The sequence below is a fragment of the Pseudopipra pipra genome, chromosome 4 (genome assembly GCF_036250125.1).
Source record: "Pseudopipra pipra isolate bDixPip1 chromosome 4, bDixPip1.hap1, whole genome shotgun sequence".
NCBI classification, from domain to species: domain Eukaryota; kingdom Metazoa; phylum Chordata; class Aves; order Passeriformes; family Pipridae; genus Pseudopipra; species Pseudopipra pipra.
Window position 1 is genome coordinate 16,904,379 of NC_087552.1, and position 22,694 is coordinate 16,927,072.

General features: G+C 38.1%; 1 protein-coding gene across 9 annotated transcripts in view; it reads right to left on the reverse strand.

Annotated features, from left to right (window-relative positions):
- WDFY3 (WD repeat and FYVE domain containing 3) overlaps nucleotides 1-22,694 on the reverse strand; it is a 166,096-nt gene that overhangs the window by 72,540 nt on the left and 70,862 nt on the right. For 7 of the 9 annotated variants that reach the window (XM_064651756.1, XM_064651757.1, XM_064651749.1 and 4 more), the window contains 8 exons: nucleotides 21,609-21,801; nucleotides 18,337-18,523; nucleotides 15,434-15,600; nucleotides 12,536-13,003; nucleotides 10,999-11,097; nucleotides 7,738-7,931; nucleotides 5,106-5,563; nucleotides 3,020-3,103 (listed from right to left, as the gene is read on the reverse strand). In XM_064651756.1, the coding sequence (XP_064507826.1) occupies nucleotides 3,020-3,103; nucleotides 5,106-5,563; nucleotides 7,738-7,931; nucleotides 10,999-11,097; nucleotides 12,536-13,003; nucleotides 15,434-15,600; nucleotides 18,337-18,523; nucleotides 21,609-21,801 (1,850 nt within the window). The remainder of the gene's footprint in view (nucleotides 1-3,019; nucleotides 3,104-5,105; nucleotides 5,564-7,737; nucleotides 7,932-10,998; nucleotides 11,098-12,535; nucleotides 13,004-15,433; nucleotides 15,601-18,336; nucleotides 18,524-21,608; nucleotides 21,802-22,694) is intronic. The other 2 variants (XM_064651755.1, XM_064651753.1) reach the window with 1 other exon arrangement.

The following is a 22,694-nucleotide window of genomic DNA, read 5'->3' on the forward strand; positions in this document are numbered from 1 at the left end:
TGCAATAAATTAATTTAGCCATGCTCCTACATTCTTCATATGACCCCTTTAGGGAAGAAGAAAAGAAGTGGACAATGGAAAAAGAGAGTGCACTGAAGGTGACATACAGATCCGTCTAATGTAACAAAGAATATAACTGAAGAAAACTTGAAACTTTAATTATAAAATTAATTACAATTTTTGATAAGAATTACAACAGCATTTTCATCAGGAAAGAAATAAGTAAAATTTACTGTAGATAAACCTCTGCATATGATTTGCCAAGAGTAATCACCATCTAAATCTTCTAAAAACAACATCTAAAAGTCTTGCAAGGTCAAAGTTACATTCTATTCTCTACTTCATCCTGTCAGGCCCAAAGTATCCTCTCAAAAAAAAAATTAAAAAAAATTACGAGAATGTCCTGTCAAGATAAGTTTATTTCTGCCAAAATTTACAGCAATCAAACAACTGAAAAAGCTGTAGTTCTTGATTAAAATTATACAGGTGTGGAAGAATAATGCATTTCAGGTAATAGGGCTGACAGCCATATACTGCCATCCCAATGCCTGTGCTGCAGGAGTCCTACATGCTCTGCTTCTATAAAGGATAACACTTGGAGGGCACCAGTTCATAGGGAAATAGAGCTTTCAGAAGTGGAAGACATGTCTGAGAGAGAGTACTACCATATCCGTGCAAACAGAACTGTTCTAAACTGTGTGCAAAACCAGAACTGTACTATTTTTATTTATAAGAATTATTTGTGTGCACAGTGTCTGCTTGCTCATTTAGCCAAACACCACAGAGCTCTCCCTCAGGCATCTGTCTTACAAGTCAAAAGGGAGAAAACCAGGCCACAACAGCAAGGGAGATCCCAGATGCAAAGTAAAGGAGACAGAAAACAGTAAGAGAAGAGCAAACACTTCTCTCCGAAGAGTCAACTCAGACAGAATCTGACCGTGTCTGACATTTAGAAGGAGGAAAAAATAACACTACAAATCCCAAGCTGCTTATTTTTGAAAGCAGAAAGATCCCAGCTACTGGCACTGAATTCACCAGGAATGACAAACATGATGCTGAACAACTGTGAGAAAGCAGACAGCTCTTCAAATAGAACAGCTTTTTGGAAACTCTAGTCCTATTTTTTTACTTGAAAACATGCTTTTACAGAAACTATTTGAAAAGTCACCCAGGCCAGCATGATCATTTCTGTCCAGTTTTGCTTTGAGTCTTACACAATTTGTTATAACCCAAAGGCCTTTTTGGTTTGTGAAAATCCCTTTCGAAGGCACTCTTTACCCCCGCAAGTACCTAGATTACTATACTGGTGCTTACCTGAATTGCTCAAGGCACCCCACAGAGATAATGACTTTAAATTGCCCAATCTTTGCCTCGGGTTTTCAAATAACTGCTTTCATTTTCAGTACTACAAAAAACGAGGGAAGCCTCACATATCTATTCACATATAGCTATATTTATATTTTAATTATCAGGCTGTGTCAACAACCCATCTGGCACTCTTTATTCACTGCACACTGGAATCAGCTCCTGTTTGGAAGGCACTGTATGTGTTCTGCTGCAAGCCTTTGCATATCCATGTGTTTGAGTAATTCAGTGAACCTGAGCAGCCACACCTGTTACACCTGGGAGAACAGCAAAATGTAGTACAGGAAAGGGCAATCCGTAAAACTAGAGGTTAGTATCAAGGCTGAAGCTGTAAAGAGCTCCCTAAGAAATGCTGTTTTCTTTCAAGCTTCTTCAGAGTAAATGAGAGGGAAAGGAGGTTGGCAGCTAAGGGGTTTTTTTCTCTGTAAACTACAGCGTTTGTTCCTAAATGTGCTAGAAAAGAAAAGAAGTGACAGTCTAAGAGGTTCTCAATTACTGTGAAGGTGGCCTTGTCCAAGCCACTCCCTCTAGAATACCCAGGTACGACTTGGGTAGAATCATAGAATCGATTGGGTTGGAAAAGACCTCAGAGATCATCGAGTCCAACCCTTAACAACACTCAGCAAGAGTAACAACACTCAGTAAGACAGAAAAAGGGTTTTCTTTACTAACCTGCTCGAGTATCAACATTTCTTTCAAAGCAGTTTCTAAAAGCATCTTTGGTTGCTTCCCTTTGCAAAATACTTTACATTCCAAACATGAAACTTGATGGCTTATTTTAAGCAGTACACCAAGCGAAAATTGCTGTATTTTCCACACATGGCACCTGCACCTCAGATAACCCTGAGTCTTTCAAATGTCTTCTTAGCTTTCAAAAGCAAATCTCTGCCTAACTTACATCTTCAGATGGCAAAGGGCTGCTCCCTTCCCCAGGGACTCTGGGAAAAATCTTTTCATCATTTGAACAAGCCCATAAGTAACACTGTTGTTCAAACAGTAACCTTTATTTAAAAAAAAATAAAAATCTACCAGACACATTAAGATGCGTAAGAAAAGACAGTAGCTTGGGAGTGGAAGCGGGTACTAGGATTTCTGAATTGCGCCATTTGTGCCTTCTTTCCAAACCTTTTAATTTAGCATGTCTCTACATCATTTGGTAGTCAAGTACTGACAGGTTCATTCTTTCCTTTTTATTCTGTGCAATTACTAACAAATGAGCACCTTAACAAGACATTCACTTTCCTACTTAAAATACCTCTTCTTGAAAAATTAGTCGAGAAAAATAAATCCTGCTGTATTCATTGATCTACAAGCTTAGTCTGATTGTCTCTAAAGACAATGCTCATGAGAGTATCATGTACACTGCCCTTAGATAATTTCTTATACTAGGCCTTACTTGGTTTTGAATCATGAATCTAACTTTCAGTGCTTTGGGAGTCTGGAGACACCTCTACTCTCATCCATCAACATCACTGCCTAAGACTGGCTGTGAAACATGGCCTTACATTTATCCAGTAAACACACAAGTGAAAATGCACACCTCAGAAAAAAACTGCAACTTGAGAGAACTGCCCCTCCCCCCCACCAAACTAAGAAACACAACAGTGAGAGAGAAATCAGAAGTGAGATCAACTTCTCTTTGAAGGGTTGGTACCTTTTTCTGGACAAAGCTGGCGTACCCCAAGGAGAGGGGAGAGAAGTCTCATTTGTCAGGCAAGGAGGGATCTGTTCTGCACGACTACAGACAAAACAGACAGGGGTAGGACAGAGAGGTTAGAGAAGAAACCAGAGGCCATACATACATAAGTTTGTTAGTTTTACAAAAGCGCCAGTAAAATCTTCACCAGGATCCATTCTTCAGAAACAACACAGATGACACAGGACGCTATGGAATGACAGCATCAGGTAAACATCCAGACATGCAAAGCGTGTACTGCTCTTGCAGAATGACTCTGCAGTGCTTGTTCACTGCTCTGAAGAGATCTACTGACACTAGTAAAGCAGAACATCTTCCAGTGTTAAACAGCAGAAGTTCAGAGGAGAAAGTAAAGTCTCAGTAAATTAGGTATAACCAGTAAGGTAAGAAATAAAGTCAATGTAAACTTTACAATGAATGACAATCAGGAAATTTAAAAAAGAAGGAAGAATGCGTCACTGAAAAGAACAGCCAAAAAACCCAAAAAGGAACTTACGGTATCTTAAGCAACATCACCATGGGATTTACTTACCCCACTGTTTCCTCATTCTCTACTGTTAGCCAGTGTCATAACTTCTACAGGATGTGTAACACATTCTTAATACAAATTTTCCTCCCACTATCTGAATGCTTTAATAATACTTTAAAATGAGATCAAGTACATTGATTTCTGGAGTTAGCTCTTAGTTTTGTTTTGGGTGGGGGGAAGAAGACTGTTGTGGTTTTTTATATGTCATTTTTTTTAAAGAAGAGAAAAGCATTAAGATTTGCTGCTTTGGTGGCAACATGTTCATAACAAAAGCATCAAGTCTGTACTTTACCAGTCACCGAGTTTTAACTGGCAGCTCTGTTAATGGATCAACATACACAGCCATACCTTCAATACTTGGAAAATCAGACCCTGTATTTGACTAACTAGACAGTCCATCTGATTAAAACAGAAGCTTCAAGGGTCCCAGATACAAAGCTTAGGTCTGCATTTTACTATTTTGTACCTTAAATTAAGGTACAAATTATGATAAATTAAGGGTAAAAACCACTTTAAGATAAGCCAAACTTCAACACATACTTCACCAAGTTTTGCTGTCATTTCAAATCAACTTTAAGACACACATTTGTGTTTTAAAAAAACGTAATTTACAGACTGGAACTTTAAAGAACATGCAAATCCATCTAAAACAAGATGTCAGTCTTGATGTGTTAGCAATGAGAAAAGGAGGTTCAAGAGAGACATTATTGCTCTCTACAACTACCTGAGTGATGATTGTAGCAGGGAGAGTGTTCATCTCTTCTTCCAGATAACAAGCATTATGGCAAGAGGAACTGGCCTCAAGCTGAACCAGGGGAGGTTAAGATCTGATATCTGGAAAAATTTCTTCACCAAAAGGTTTATCAAGCATTGGAATGGGCTGCCCAGGGAAATGGTTGGGTCATCATCCCTGGAGCTTTTTAAAAGACCTGCAGATGTGGCACTTAGTGACATGGTTTACTGGTGCACTCGTTAGTGCTAGCTTTCCAGTTAGGCTGGATTTTTAGACTGTTTTCCAATCTAAATGATTCTATGATTCTGAACTAATCACAATGTTATCTAATCACTTAAAGTTCTGTATCAAAGGAAACACGAAATTAAGACCTGACATTGAACAACCAATTTTCCATTTGACTTAATAAAAGCATAAAAATTTTGTAGTTCTGTACGATAACGCAACCTGCCTGCCTATCAACCAACAGGCTGCTTCACAACACCAAATATAACCATAACCCTGTACCTCTATCTTAACTGATACCATGACAAAAACATTCAACACCAGAGAGAATGCTGCATACCCTGGAGAACACCAGCAAGCTAAGTCATTATTTGGTCAGATGTTGCCATCTTATAATCCCCTCACTGGAGTGAAATAACAAAGAAATAGATTAAAATGGAAATACAAAAGCTTGCAGTGAAGAAAGAAAAATTATTTTGGGGAACACTGGTGGGGGGGAGGTAGGATGAGAAGATAAAAAAAAAGCAAGGGGGAAAAAAAAGAAGCAAAGTTCATACCTGTCAAAAGAATCTGTTGCTACCTTGTAGAGGTAAATAAAAAGTTTGCTGCAGTGTCTGAGAGTAGGTGAAACAGAATCCAGGGATATTAGGTCATCGTCCAAAAGTCTTTGAAATAGTTGTGTATTTGAAGGGAAGACATTCAAGGGACTTATTTTTCTCAAGTCTGAGAAGCAGCCAAGTAATCGAACAGCATCTGCCAGTTTTTCATACTGGATCTCTGTTTTGAAGAAGTGAGAGTTGGCTGGCTCATAGCGCATTGCTGCAGTCAATGTGCAGAACACAGTGTGAAGCAGTTCAAACACTTGATTCTGGTTTACTTTTTCCCAGCCATTCTTAGGAGGCGAGCACAAAGATCTCTCCATAGCAACGAGTAAAGATGTGACATACACAAATCCACCAACTTTCCTAAAAACTGTTCTTGTGCGGTGACTTTCTCTCAGCACCAAGAGTAGGGCCTATGGACAAAACAAACAATCAAAACAGGGAAACAACAAGGCAGCAGCATTACAAACAGCTTGGAAAAAGGTAGGAACATTTTTGTTCACAAAATGCTGTTGTGCTAGCAAAATCCTCGTGTCATTTGTCAGAACTGGGTAATGCCTGAAGTCTCCACAGATCAACTTTGTACTGCAGGAGTCCCTCATACTCAAAAGCTTACAAAATAAAAAGAGAAAGAGCTGAGAGGAAAGTAGAGCATTGCCTCTAATTTAGAAATAAGAAATAAAAGAGAAAGAAACCTGTCAGCAGAAAAGACTTGACCAAGCCTAGAATGGAACCCAAAATTTTCAGGTAATTCTCTTAGTGATAAAGTGGAGAATATAGTACTGAAAAGGAATCTTCTGTGCCATCACACTTCACAAACAATTTCAAACAAGAGTGGGCAAATGACTGCTTGCAGCAATGAGGAATCTAAACCTTGAAGCATCCTAAAACAAGTCACCTAGAAATCTACAATGCAGAAGCACCTGGCAGCTATGAAGCCAGAACAGCACTCAAACATAACAATTCAGTTAGTGAATTCAGGCAGCAAAAAATTAGCCAAAAAAGTTTTAGCTTTCCTCTATAACTCTCTGAATTGAGCGAGACTTCATTTTAAGAGTTGCTGTCTAAAAATAAGCCTGAGCAAGAAACAAAAGTGGATAAAACCTTACTTGCTGAACAAATAAATACAAAGGCACAGTACTAACAGCAGAAACTACATTAACCTGGGTACTAGAGGATAATACGCATTCATCTGTGAAATCTGGGAGTGGAAAAGCCCCTCCACACAACCAAAACCAAACAAAAACATCCATCATGGGAAGTTTGACCCACATGTGAATATGGAATACAGAAAAAAAATCTCTTATAGGAAGCATTGTAAACAACAGAAAAATGTTACTGAAACACCAATATAAGCTAGTGGGGAGTCTTCCCTGACCAAAAGTTTACTTCTTCAGAATGGTGCTGCTATTTTTTTTTAAGCACTGAGAAGATGGGTATTGAAATAGGTAGACTGTCATTCCTTTGAAGGTAGGATCTCATCTCCTGACAAACCTGAACAAACAGTAAGAGACATATCACTACACTGTTCTGGACTGTCAGTTCCATAACAAAAACTTCTGAAAACGGCACTGATGGAAGACAAGTACAACAGATCACATGAAAGACAGAAATTCTGATTTTCTATATTAAATTCTTTGGGGAACTGCAATATCCTTTCTCTCCCCTTTAGTATTGCAAGTAACACATGCTCAAAAATGACTGAATACCTTGACAGACAAAACACTGCAAATGAATAACTTTATTACTAGCTTTCCTTTCTGTCTTTTGGAATAATATGAAGCTGCTCATATGCCAGAGAAATAGTAAAGCTCCTTTGAACAGAGACAAACCTAGATGTCTCTGAGCTCTCTCCAGTAAGACTCATTTACTTACGAGTACTTGCCTCACCTTTTCTACCCTAAAATAAATGATATTATGTCAATTTACAAAAATAACACGAGCTACTCTGAGAAGAAATTCTGGGTCTAGATTAACAGACAAAAATCCTAATACAATAGGAAACAGATAAAAGTTTTCTCACTTCTTCCTCCACTCACAGCCTTACTTCCCTCCCTTTTCACTATTTTCCTTAAGCATGCAAGTTTTTTGGCTTTATCTTCTACTATGATCAATATAACTTACATTTATATTAATTATTTCAGCATTCATAACTAAAAAATTGGTAAAATAAAATAAGCTTGTTACAGGAAAATGCAAGCCAGCACTGAAAATAAGCTTATGTGTTACATGCTTGCTTTTTTCTCCCCACACATTCTCATCATTTTTAACTGAACAATACCCCACCAGGAAAGATTATCATAACTGTAGAACCTCATTTCCTATCCACTAAGACTGATGCCAATAATGATGTCAAAAACATACTCACTCACTAGCCTTTACCTCTGATTCTGAAATCTACCATGGATAGATGGAAGAAAATAAAAATCATGGATCAAATGTACACATTTCAGCTCAAGAGATGATCTACACTCAGTAGCTAAACACCATCCACACAGTCCAACTCAATTCAATCCCCTTTTCAGTGTTTTCTTTTCTGAAACAGCATCTTAGGAGCAAGAATCACGAACGACAATAGTTCACTTACCCTTAAGATGTCTGTTTTCAGCTGCAGTTCCGTAGGTGGAGCCGAGTGCATCAGTCCCAACAAGGTGCCCATATCATCCTCTCCACTTGGTGACAACACCAGCTGCTGGATGATCATGAGGGCATGCTGGCGGCACTGCGGATACTTCACTATGTTGTGGACACATCTCGCGCCACCAAACTCCCTGAAAATACCTAATCGGAAAGAGGGGTGAGGATAAGGAGTGTGAAAAATACGATCAGTAACAAATAATGACAACAAAACAAGGCAGAAGGTGTTTATTTTCGTTTCTAGAAACTGAATGGCAGAGTTTTAGCCTTAGGGATTTAGTAACTTACTGCTATCTTTCCTCTCTTGCCACAAATAAAAATACAACTTAATACCTTCTAGCAATATTTTTCATTAGAGGTGTTGAGTACAAGGATGGAGGTCAGTTCTAAGGATTTCCTCAATAATCCTGTTTCTCTAACAGTAGTTACTCTTTTCATTCTAGAGCTCAAAGAGTCTCAGGATGAAATTAAAAATATACCAAGTCCTCCATCTTTTGTGAAGACTATACACTGTTTTGGTTAAGGGTAACGTTTGTATTACATTTAGCAATGAATTAAATGTAATATGAACTACAAATATAACTAGGCTGTTTCTGGACAAGATGACCAAAGTAGGAGCATTGGTTGAGAAATGGTTCTGTCTATCCACAAGAGTTGTAGGATTCTGCAGAATCCTGTCTTCCTGTGGCAAGACTTATCTCTGTAGAGCTTAAGTCAAATAATGATTTTCAAGCTTATTGGCTACTCAGAACAACACATGTGCAATATTAACCAAAAATTATATGAAAATTGATTCTGAAATCATCATAAAACCCGAAGTGGAATATATATGATATATAATGTGTGTTTAGTACACTGTCAGCACCCAGAGCACTGCCCTATGTTAATTACTGAAAATGAAAACAGAGTAGGAAAATGGATCAATGCTGGATTACTGCATCAAAAAGGATCATTTTCGTTGTGACCATAAACCAAAAGGGCTGTTTAAATGACCAAGTTCAGGATTAACAAGTAAGACAATGTTTATTCCCCTTAATGTACATAAACAAACATTAATCCCACTATGCATTTCCAATTTCCTGCCTCTTGCTTTCTCTGGTGTCCTTTGGATGAGATACGGACTTAGTGTGAAAGGAGAGGCCTCAGACCCTGAGACATGTAAGCTGGTTCCATCCCCTCACAGGCAAAGTGCATCTCTTCAGTGGTCAGGTCTCTTATTTTCAGAGAGACTGAAGTAACATTTTATACTTCTCCCACTCTTGGTATTGGTTCTCATCTATCCAAGGAACCTGTCTCAGTCTGGACACCCAAATTTCTGTTGAAATTTGGTTAGCAGTTGTGAAATATTCCAGAAACCTTATCAGAGACACTGGTTTAACAACAGAAAAAAAGCTTTGAATATGGTATGAATCACTATAAGGCTGCACAATGCCTACTTATGCCTCTGTGGTAACCTGTAACCTCTGCTGGCCTTTGGCTACAGTGGCATTGAGTCCACATCCCAGTCACACTGCACAGACATTGGGAAATGGTTTCTCAACCACATTTGGCCCAATTTCTCCATATATGAAAGCCCCTACACATACCTTCGTTCCACTTCTTTCTGATTCATTTCTAATTCTGCCTTTTCTTACATGGCAAAACCATGTACTGGCATGTTGGCAAAACCAAAGATGAGTGATAAATACAATTCACCTGTGACCAATACCAATTCCTCTCTAAAACCTGCTTATTTCAGCCTATTAATTCGCTACTGTTTATCACAGAACAGAATCCTCTAGTAAATCAAAATGATGGGGTTTTTTTCCTTTCCCTTGACAAGAGGAGTAGCTTGGGGAACAAAAGGGAAGTGGCAAAGGAGACACACAACAGCTTCAGCAAAGCTTCTGGCAGCATCATCCACAGCTTTCTCACAAGCAACCCGACCAAATGGTCTATGTGCAATCCTGACAGACTGAATGTAAAACTAATGCAAACACCTACTCGGAGCAATCTCTGCTTCACGGCACTGCCCTTCTGCTTGACTAAGGGCATGCAACTGGGGTTTATCTCAAGTGCCATGAATAATGCCTTTCCTGATGGAATGATGAATTTGCTTATCAAAAACGCGGACAAAGCCAAGCTGGCAGATGTTATAAATGCTCAGCGGAGAGAATTCAAAAGTCATCTTTGGAAGTGGTTTGAAACCACAAGCTGAAATGCAACACATCAAGTGCAAGAGTTAAATGACATAGGCACCACTGGAGATTGTTCCAACACTGAGCCTAAATTTAAACAAATTTCCCAGGCAAAAGCAGAAAAGAAACAAGTTACAAGCTTTAAGTCATTAGCCCATAATCTGATATTTAAACAGTGAGCTATCAACCAAGCTGGAAAATTGTCGAGATTTCTTTCTTAAACATTTATCAAAGACTGTAGCTTCTCCTACTTATATGAACAAAAACAGAAGTAAGAAAACACCAGTCAAAGTTGAAAAAGAGAAAAAAAACCTGCTGAAATAAAGATGTTTCATGGCCTCCAAGGCCAGAAACTCCCTGGTTCCTCAGGGTGGAGTCTGTCCCCTCCCACTTGCTCATTTTCTTCTTTGTCTAACAGAACAAGTAGTTTAAAAACATTTGTCATCCTTACTCAATCTGCTATTTCAATCTCTCAGAGACAGCTTTTACCAGTATGAGGTACACATAGTGTCTACTTCAAAATCACTAAGTCTTGGCTAATGAAGCATAATATAAAACTGCCTGATTTAGAAGAGGACAATCATAACAGAGCCCTATTTATATATACTGACTGGGAACAAGCCTTTAAGAATCAAAAAAACAACTTTAACTAAAGATGCAAGCATTGCTAATCACATTTAGGAAGATGTGACACTGAACACTGAACTACATTTCTAATTACAAGCTAATTTTTTTGATACACAAACTGTGTTAAAAGCACTACTACAAATTATTATAGTACTGTTGGAATGTGATGGGGTGTGGTGGTTGCCTTCAAGTAAACAACATCAAAAAAACACAAGTTAAAACACTATTTTGTACACCTTTATTTCCTGCACTCTAAATTATGCTCTCTATTCCCTTTACTGGAAAAACGTGGCAAGAGAGAGTGTATATTTCAGTGTGTTTGATTACTTGTCTGAAGATAGAAAGTCAAGACATGGTTTTCTGTGTTACTCTTTTATACATATTTTGGCAGCAATCTCTCTACTTACCTGCATTTGTGTTTGATCCTTGTAGTAGTACTGTCAAGGTCTCCATAACCAATAAAGCCAGCTGCTTTTGGTCCTCAAACGAACTGTTTCTTGAATCCACTAAAAAATAATTTCAGAAGCTAAAGTCTTAGTAAATATCACACTAGAATGCCTCTTGATACTTTCCACCAACACTTTTATTTTCTTTGCTTCCCCAGAGAGAAGGCAGCCTAACCATTTTCGAAAGCAAATTAAGATTCAGTCTACACATGCATTCCTGGGAAAGCTTAGCTTAGCTATGAATCATTTGAAAAGTTAATTTATAAAGACGAGAATTTAAACGGAAACTTCTGAGCGCTGCGAGCTCAGCAGTCTGACACTACAGCTGTAGGTGTAGTTTCACATCCTCAGCTATTGTTTGTCAAAGCCACAAAATCAAACCACAGTTGAAGACTTAACTGGATCTGCTCTTGTTCAGTATTCAGTACTTCAAAGGAGAAATTCCACACAAAACTACACTCACATAATTACAGCAAATATGCTTATGACTCAACAGGTGTAAGAGACAAACCAACATCACAAGTGGCATGTCACACACAGCATCACACTCCTGAAAAAAGTGGGTGTTTTGGGTTTTTTAATTATTCTAATAAAAGGAAAGCCGCAAGACAAGGGCATGTGTGCCCAGGTAGCACCCTAATCATATGACAACTTTGTCCATTTATTCACAAGAACATGAGAACTGATGTGTTTTTCAACAGAGTTGCTGGTAAAAAAAAGCCTTCTAAATCTAATCTGCAGCTACCACTCAGTGAGGATTCACACAACTGAACTCAGGTGAAACATCCGACAGCTATGGTTAAAAAGTAAGTGACACTGATTAACACTAACTTGACTGCAGTTTGAACAAAGAATGCAAAAAAAAACATAACAAAAAAAACCCACAAAAATTCTGTGTCTGTGCATGTAGGCTCCTATGGCACTTGGCAGTGTCTGCTTTGCAGGCCCAGCAGCTATGTAGCTTATCTCTGTGATGTTCAATTCTGGAGATAACTAATTTTCATATTTTTTTTTAATGCTTAGAAAAATGTAGACCCAATTTATAAAAGTCTGCAAACTTGAATAAATACTCCTATTAAGAGCTTAAATTTGAGCTCTCTAGTATTTTTTCAAAGCTGGGGCTAGACATACACAAGGAAACCCACAGGTACCTTTTGTTAGGAAGAATATGGATGTTATGCATTGCTCCTTTACTTTTTTCATGTTAAGTAACAGATATTAAACCAACACATCACAAAAGCATTTAAAAAGGAAAATACTAACTCCTACTATTTTGTATTCATACAGCGTTTTTCATTAAAGGTTGCCTCGAGCTTCTCTGAGGACATTAAGAGAGAAGCAATTCCAATGAGCTTTTAAGATGGCACAGCAGCCCCCAGCATGATTCAGCCCTTGAGGTACACGTTCAGACCCTCCTGTTCCTCCTCTTAAGTGCTAGATTCCACTATTCCAAGTCAAGAAAAGGCATGTATTAGAAAAATACAAGTGGACACGCTACCTTGATCATTCAGTGCCTGAGTGGGATCTTTCAAAAGGGCTGCATATTTATGAAGAAGATTTACCATCACCTCCAGAAGTCCCACTTCCCTGAAGACATCCTTAAAGATGTAGTCATGACGGGTGAACTTCAGGAGTGTCTTCATGGCAATGATGCTACACTGAAAAGAAGTGCTGGATTTTAAAAGGATGCTCACACTGATCAGTTCTTTACAGGGTATGTAATTCAAGCTGAAGACAACCAATTCCAGCATCTCAAAGTATTTGGTCTGCACTTCTGGAAGTCTAGGAATTTTCTCTGCAAACTGAGACAATGTGTGCTGCGATTCCAAAATGAAGTAGTTGGCATTGTCCGCCATGTAAATATTCGTGATGGCATCAAGGATGATTTGTGCTAGATAGTTGGTTTTTGCTCTCAAAAATGCATTCTGGAGGACAGAAAATGCTTGAATATTCCTCACACTATGACCTAAATCAGGAAACAAAGTGGGATGGGAGGAAAAAGGAAAAAGAAAGTTCTTAATCATCACAAACAATGAGTACGCTTATTAATAATGATTCATGCATTTTAACAAGTGAGAATTAAATAACAATATTTTTCATGTATAAAAAGAAGTCTCTACACAACCACTTACATTGCAAATCCTACAATCTCCTGTTCATTACAATGGCATCTTCAGTTTTGAGTTTACTTAAGCAGCTAAATCAAAGACAATTTCTTTAAAATAGCTAAATATGCTGGTTTAGTACTAAAATGTACAACGGGATAAGTTCTAGAGACAAAATAAAGCCTGCCTGTCATCTACCCAGGCCATAAGAGAACACATTAAAGCAACAGTAAAATGTTCTATATTCCATAAGGCAGAACACAACTCTGGCAGGCTAAGTTTAGAACAACAGCCACCTACATCCCCTCACTCAACAGAGCAATAAGCAATGACAAGTCCTTGTCAGTATCAAAGCCAGGCCACCAAATTCGCTGCTCAATTTCTCCTTTTGGCAACTGCCAGTGAAGAAAAACTCCACAGGGCAGCATAAGGGCAGCTTGTACAAATTTCTTCTTATAAGTACCTGTAAGTTGATTAAAATCTCATTCATTCAGCCAAAGAATGCTTCATTTATGAGTGCTCCCTGTGGTTCCCAGAACTTTCTATGGGCAGATATTACTCTTATTCTACTAAAAATGCCTCAAAGACAGCTTTTTTAACTTCTGTAGGAACAGTACAAGTCACAGTGGGCGAATCCCACAATACGGAAAACAACTAGTGGTAAAAAATAATTTTAACAAAATAGACAATTAAGAGTTAGACTTTAAAGACATTCTAAACAAAGCATTTAGGATGTTTTAACAATAAAATCTTATTTTCAAGCAAGGTCTACACAAACTGATAACCTGATTTAAAAATCCTTTCATAAACAAAGAATTCTGATTTATTACATATTCTCTGTGGAACAATACTCTCTTAATTGTTTATAAACCAAGCTGTCCAATTTAACAATAAATTCAATTATGTTCATGCCTAGCCTCACCACTTCCCATGCTAGTATTTCTCCAGAAGAAAACAGGAAACTCTCTTGAAAATGAACATGGAACAATTTCACATACTGGAAAAATATTAGTTACATTATAAGTCACAGTCAGTTGTTTCTAAAAGGACTTTTTAACATGCTTTCCTTACTACAAAAAAATGTCAAAAAGGAGGACTTAGAGCTTATTAAATGTGACAGGAACATAGAATATAAATAGTTATATCTGACACTAATTTAGTATCAACAGTTGTTCCAGGCAATCAGGAAGATTATTAAATTAACTTTGATTATTATAAGGACCTCTGAAGAAATGACATTTTAACCAGCTCTTCAGAATTCAAGAACTAACATGATTTAAACAGAAGCAATTAAAAAAAAATGAGTATGGTCTTTATAAAAAGACAACTTCCACCTATAATGAAAAGTAGGTGAAAGGAACTAAGAGATGTCAAGATAAATACCGCAAAATTAAAAAACTCTTTTGCAAATTGCAACAGGTCATGGTTCTCTTATGCTACTGTACTAGAAAAACTGATTAGTCTAAACAAAAATTAATATTATTATCGAAACATGGAGAAATTAAACTGTGAGTGTATCACCACCTTTCTCTATTTAGTGCAAAAGAAAAACAAATCCCATGAACAATGAACTCTCTCAATACCAGAGAAAGGAAGTCATTGTCCAAGGAACATGAGAAACAGTGAAAATAAATCCATTAGCCATAAATCTATAAACGCAATCCTATCACAAATTTTTTTCTTTTATCAGTGGTATTAGTAAATCTCATAAAAAGTTCAAGTAACAAACTAGCTCCACAATGACTATTAAGTTCCAAACTCCTTAGTTACATACAAGACTTAACTGAATTTTAAGTTTATGCAGAGGACATGAAACATAAGCTTATTTTTATAAAACCCTTTCTCCCCTGGGAATTCCTCAACCTTATCTCTGTATCATAATTGACTGTGGTTGCAAGCACAACCACAGATTTTATCACTGTGAACACTGGTGATGAAACAACAGATTCCAGCTCACAAGTTACATTTGCGTAAGCTGAAAAAAGCTAACAATGCAAAATGGGGTGGGAGGAGGATTAAAAAAAAAAAAAAAAAATCAAGCTAGCACATCAGTCTTTCATATCAGTTTAGTAAGAGCAGCTTAAAACACAATAAATCAACTCAGTGCATCTCTCCACTATGATAATCTCTTACAACATCCACGCAGAAAGTGTCAGCTTGAAATCCAATCTTATATAAAAAACCTAGACTCAGTTGCAAACAGTTTGTGTAGTAAACAGCTTCTCTGTATTTTGTTGTTTACATTTAAAACAACAAAAAGCCATACAGAGAGAGAAAGCAAACAGACTCACCTTTGCCTGCAGGCTGTGGGACTGCAAACCCGGGTAGTAGGAAAGGTACTCCCGTGGTAACACCTGCTGGCTTTAATTCATTGACACCATATGTTGTTAAGGAAGTGATCAAATTAACTAGGTCCTTCAGAGCATCCTTAGATTCAGCTTCTTTTGCCTGTTCTAATCTAAAGAAAATACAACAGATCAGGTTAGCAGCATTAGTTTATTTCACCTCAAATCACTTTAATGAGACCCATTTTCCTCAATTTAGAGACCACAGTTTTACTGCCCTATCCTGCAGTATCTTACATGTTTGTATGTCATACCATTAAGTCAGTCAAACACTGAACTTGGAAGAGCATACAGTTATTTGCCATAGAAATTCACCTCATAAATCTTTCCTTGAACTCAACAGTCTATTAAAAAGCAGTACAGACATGAAAATTACTTTAAAAATCCTCTCACAGACATGAAGTTATTGGATATGAAAGCAAATATATAGTCTGTAATTAAATAAATCCATAATTAACTTGTTAGATTACAGCTGCCACTTTGAGAGTTAATATTTTATGTTAATGAGATGGTATCTTGGTAGAAGCCTAACACTTAGAAGCACTGGATGAAGCACCCTCATTAAAACTCCAAAACTTTACCTTTGAGCACAAGAGAACGGAAATGTAACATCCCATTCCAACCATTGTTTCCTGCCAGCAGCTCACCATCAGACCAAACCCTAAAAACTGACTCTGAACCCTAGAACCATCCTCATTTTCCTTCTACTTCATCAAAAATTATACCATGTTTAATTATTTGCTAACTGTATAGCCTCTGCAGATCCCAGGAGTAAGCTGGGGACCACAATCTCCTATCTGCTTATGCAACGCAAGCTCTGTTTTTCTTCCTGCTGACAAGCGATCGTGGGAGCCCTTTAGAAGCAGCTCATTCTTCATCCTCCATCTTCTTCTCAGTCAGACATAGCTGAGGAACAATCTCCTTTAAACAGGAACCTCCTGCAGTCACTACAGAAGCACTGATCTATTGGCATTCTACTGATCCTCCACATTCCCTGCCCTTTCACACCGTCCAGGTGCAATTACACACTTGCTCCTCCAGCCCCTCAAAAACCTTCTGCAGTTTCTTACTAAGCCACCTTCTTCACACATCCTTCTGGTTTTCCAGCTCCAAAGCCTTTCTTTTTTGCAGCTAGAGGCCCAGTGTCCAGATTTCACACCCTTACGTGACAGTCATCTTCACAAATAGTGCCACTAGAGCCGGACAAGTCTCTGTCAGTAGGTTTGATCCAAAACGTGTCCAGGGAGAATATGTTACTGTTGTTCATCACTGACCAATACACAGGCTCATTCAAAATGACTGTTTTTTGAAAAATACCTTTATTTGCTTCTAGAAGACCACCTTGGGAAGAAGTGAGGATAACATATTTCTATGCTATTAACCTTTACTGATGTCACCTGATGATCAGGCATGCATATCTCAAGTCTTCCTATACCTTTGTCAGGGATCTCCCATTCTTTGATTTAAAGGATGAGCAAGCTCAGGAGAGAGTTTGGTGAAAACACCTGCTCTACAGAGGATCACTTTTGTACCTGAAGATGAAAATGCTAATGACTGTGCATTCCCCTCATATTTCACCTAAACTTTGGCTGACAGTTTCTGGGAAACAACTGCGCTTGAATTACACGGATTTGAATTAATGCATTAGTAAATATAACATACTTCAAAACTCCATTTATACAATAAGAAAAATAACAATTCCTTGGTAGGCATTCTAGCTTTTGTGGCATCAAAGATAATTTATGAATAATTTTGACCACGATCAAAAATTTCAAATGCCATGTCTATGTCTGATACCCTTTTAAAACGAACAAAAACCCCTCAAAATTATGTAGTGGAAGATCTAGTTCAAATATTTAGGTGCCAAACCCCAGCATCCTAGTACCCAAAAATGAATGACCTGAAAGAGGGAGATAACAACATTAACATCTCTCATTAAGACCTAGTGTTTTTTAGCACCCTTGGCCCAAGTATGCTTCATAAGGTACACACTTGTAAACATAATTTCCAAGTTTCCATCTCTGACTTGAAAAACATATATTTCAACAGCTAAGCAGCCTTCTTCAAATCTTTATATCCAAACAAAGCAACATAGACTGATCATAGATTTTACACAAATAAAGCAACAGACACTAATTTGTTGACTGAGAAAGGAAAGAAAGAAGTTTCTTCCATAGAAAGAACTAAAATCATGGATAGATCATACATCCAAGTTTTGTTTGGGCAGGCAGTTTCATTACCATATTTTCTGATGCATTAGCAGCATCCTTAATAAAAAGTTAAAAAAAAAACAAAAACAAAAACAAAAAAAAACCCACAAACATACACACACATACACACTGATTCCCTTGCAACATGCACCCCACGTACATACGTGATTTTTCATTATGATAGCATGATAAGACAATAACATAATCACAGAATCGTTTAGGTTGGAAAAGACCTTTAAGATCATTGAGTCCAGCTGTTAACTAAGCAGTGCCAAGCCCACTACTAAATCATGTCCCTAGACAAAACAAAACAAATCCCCAACCAAATCCAAAAATCACTAATTGCAGCCAAAATTTTACATTCCAAATTATTTCTAAATATTTAGTACCATTGTTTTTAAGCATCTGCTTTCTTCACAAAACACAGAAATATTTAGTAATAAATCACTACTAAAGACTAAAAAGTTAAACAATGTAGTTCCATAAATCGAGAGAACCACATAATGTAATGTCTTCATTCCATAATAATCTATAATCACTTGTTTGTTCAAACCCATTCACCACCTATTCTTTATTATGAAACCTTTTTTAAAAAAAGCTCAGCCATCTGTCTGCATTTCTTCAAGCACTTTTACATACCTGAGGAGGAGGTCACAGAGGAAGTTGTATCCTTGCCATATCCTAAAATCATCCAACAACGTTTGGGATACATCACTGGAGTCTTTGAGAAAACAAGAAAGTCCAGCAAACATCTCAACTATTTCTAGGGGAGAAAGGTCATCAGACTGCTGCATGTTCTGGACACACGTGGACAAACATTCCTTTTCTGAAAAGAATTGCAATTAAGAAATTTAGGATTTTACTCACATCAATCACAACTAGAAGTATAACTAGTACTATAAATACAGTAATAAGGTAACTTATTCAAGTATCTCTTATCATGTAACACTGAGTATCACAGAGTACTTGAAGATGAGAAGGATCCTCAAGTGGCTTTGGATTTGAACTCTAACCTCTTTTTGCCAACCCCTTCCTCCCTTTTATAATCTTTACCCTTGTAAGGAGGAAACTGTAGATTTTTTAACTAGTAGATTTTAACTGGTTTTTACCCAAAAAGTCTGACCAGATAACTCGACAGAATAAAAAGACAAATATGCCAACTGTAAATAATTCTAAAACATAGTTTTTTCTTTTAAAATACAAAGCTGTACAAAACACTGACCTAAACTGTTATTGATGTTAGGTAAAACCCTACACATAAGCCTTTACACCATGTCTTCTTATTGCTGTTCTGGTTAGCATTTCTTTGACTGGCATCAAAGAGAGACAGCTTGTCTTGTTCTGCATAATTCTCATACTCCATCAGTTCATTGGTCAGTAGCAAAAGGTTTTCCCCAATCTATAGTGAGATTTTAGGTTGCACTCCATTTTAAAAATGCTCCCCCTTCAATTATTTGCTATTTTAACTTTGCAGCATGTGCAATGCAAAAGCATTAATCTTTCTAGCTAGACTGATAACAAAATTTCCCAGAGGCCAAATTAAAGCATAAGATAGTGAAAGGATGCTCCTTTGCATACGATGAAATGTCTTAACCTTTTTCCCTGAATATAAGATGAGCCTCTTGACAGATGTTATCTCTTAAGTCATGTTCATTTTTGTATCCAACAAGTGAGAGGGAAAACCGACTGGTTTTAAGATTTTATTTCCCTTTCTAAAGAACCTAGAGTATCTTTTGACATGCCAGCTTCAGTCCTCTGTGGATGAAGCCCATAGAAAAGAGATAATAGTAGTAGCTGTAATATGCCAAATGACACAGTCAAATGTCTAGTTATTTTCTTTGTTGCCCTTCATAACATTTTCACATATGCACATACACCTGCTACACTCACCAAAAACCCACCAGAAGACTGTTACAGATGTGGCAAAAAGCCTATCACCTTTTAAGCCCTCTCTGAAAATACTTAATTGATGACTATGCTGTGCTTTCGAGTGATATTTGTATATTCACATCTTTTTGACTGGAACTGGAAACACACTGCTAGCCCAAGGAAAGACACAGACTGAAATTTTCTGTGAAGTATTTGGGAGCAGGCTGAGGTATTTAATAAACTGTCAAAATTGTTCTTTCTGTGGAGCCTTGTAACTACTTGCTTTCCAGGGTGTGAGCAAACTGTGGGTTTCTTTTTTTCCAGTAGGTGTACACAGCTAAAATATATGATAAGGATGTTAGTTCAACAGTTGGTCCAATTTAAAAACTACAAATGCTTCTTTTATGTGGTCCTACAGTCTAAAAGCCTCAAATATAATATCAGAAACATTATTTTACCAAACTTCCTAATCCAAGTCCTACATACCTAAACACCCATGCAGTTTTCAATTAATGCAACTTGAGTATTTTGTATGCAAAGCTGTTTCCAGGCAGCTCCAACACTGGTTTTCATCTTGTTTTGCTCTTCCAAGTTCTTTGTCATGAACCAGCTTGGCAACCTCCTCTTTACCAGTGTCTTGTAAGATATATGATGAGTAAACTACTACTTTTATTAGCTACGAAAATCTGTAACCAGTTAGAGAAATACCCCTATACACTACAGTTTCCATGCCTGCAACAGTCAGGATGCTGCTTGCCTCAAAAAAGGACAGGAGGTAAAATGGAATGAGTCTGGATACTTCGTTCTTTTGGTGGCTGGATTAAGCCCATGAGGTATTTTTAATTTGGCCTTCAGGATGCACACAACGTGTAGTCTGTAAGCTGTATGGCAAAGTGGGGAAGACTTGGGGAAGAAATGCAGGCTGGCTGAACAGTCAGCAGTCTAGTCAGACAACAGAGAAAAAGAGGCTGCAAACCCATCCAGCAGCCAGGCTCTTCCTAGTTGTGTCCCAAAATCTCTGCACTTGGCTGTGACACAGGCTCTAGGGTAGGCTACTTGTAAGCTTCCTAGAAGCACCAGTACTGAGAGACTGTCTCACCACAGCTGTGGTTCTCAGCCAAGTGAAGAGCAGTTTCCCTGGGCCAGGCTCTAGGGACAACATCCTTGGCTTGGGGAAGATGGGCTGGACCACAGGGCAGGAAAGCAGCTGCCTGTTCCATCCATCAGCACTTGGAGGTTTGCAGTCTAGTGTTTCTGTGCCCATGCTCCCTTGAGCATTTCCTACTGACCATATTACACCAGTTTTGCTGTTACCAGGATATGCCACTCCCAATGTTCTGGAGAATGGAGAGTATATTGCAAATCAGCAGTGGTTTTAACAGCCTCATCCAGCCTTTTCCTGCAAAAGCAAGCTGTCTTGGAGAAAAATCTTCTTCCAGCATACCCAAATTAGCTCTCCCTGGTTTGCATAACGCACCAGCATTTATTACAGGGCAGCAGCTTTCATGGCCTTCTAATAGCTCCAACTGCGTCAGCAGAACACATGGAGTTGGTTCCTCTTCCTGTGGCTTCCTCAGATGTCTCTACACTTTTATTGCCAGCTATAGTGGTACCCAGACAAGCAGTTGTAAACAGGGCACTGCTAGCCTGCCTCGTGCCTTTACAAGGGGCTGCTGCTGACAATTCAAACACAGGACTAAACCCAACTTATTCCTACTAAGAATTAATGCTCACAGTAAAAATGACAAATTTATGCATCTTCCCAATGAATATTTTTCCATACAGGCAGTTACTGAAGTTACTGAAAGCTTTTCATCTTGCTCATCATAAACTCTACACCAAAACACAAGGGGAAACTCTATCTTCCAATGTTATATTGAAATGTGAATGAGACAGACTCTCTCACTACACAAGGGCTTTGAAATTTCACCTGTACGTAAATATTATTGAGCTATTATTTTCATGCCTATTTCCTAACTAAGAAAACTGCAAAAGAAGAACAGAAAAGACCCCAACAAATAATACTGAAGAGAAATGCATACCATGAATGTATTTCACTACATTGACACTAAGGCCATGACGAGATATGGTCATTAGTACTTCTCCTGCACTCTTCCTCCAAGGCAGATTGTAGGGAGGGCACCATGAGGTTATTGCACTGAAAAGAAGCTGGAGATCATCCTTTTGAGCCAGTTCTTCCGCCGGGGACACAAAACTGCACAATTTTACTAGGATCTGAAATAATAAGTCATTAAACAACTAGCATTAACACCCTGATCATTGCTATTTTTGCCTAGACTTAGGAAAAGATTAAACATTCTTCCACTTAGCAAACACATTAAAAAGAGTAACAAGCCATTTTCCCTTTGTGTGTTTCTGTATTTCCAACTGAAGACAAGGTTATTCAACACTTGGTTATTTTAAGTCCCAGTTCAGTTTAAAATGACTACCAAAAGATTAGCAGCAGAGTTCAAATCTCTTCAGCTGACACAGCATACTTGTATGGATACCATGTTATTCCATTCTTGGAGAATCTACCAGTTGCCTAATTTACAATTAGGCTAAATGCTGCATTAGGCAGAGGCTCTGTGAAGCAAACTGCTGCATCCTTTCCTAAGGCAGGAAGAAGGCTATCGATGGGTTGTTGGCAGAGCAGCATCCATAATATCTTAGTGAAATGAAAACAGCCAAAACAGCGTGTCAGGAAAGGCTACAGCAACACTGCAGACCTACCTCAATAACTGGCACCTGGATCTGAATTTCCAAGTTGCCATAAACAAGACAAAATGCAGCCACACAAGTGAACCTACTACGTTGCTCTCTCTTTTCTGTGTGTTTTGAGGACATCTGATCTCCGTTTTGTGTCTTGAGCAGGAAAAGCTGAGGCTTCCTTTCAGAAAACTAGAAGACAACTTTGGAAGGCTGTCAGCATCTGGAAGGGCAGGTTTGGAAGCTATCTGAAACCTCACCCATTCCATCCAGACTATTTGAGAGCACCACTTTGAGTCCTTTGAAGAGGGAGAGAAAAGAGCTGAGCAGTAGTAGGTTGGGGGGGACCCTATGTGGTAACACTGGTCATTAACTCTGCTGATTGAAACACAACAGAGCAGTTTCTGAAAGATAGGTTA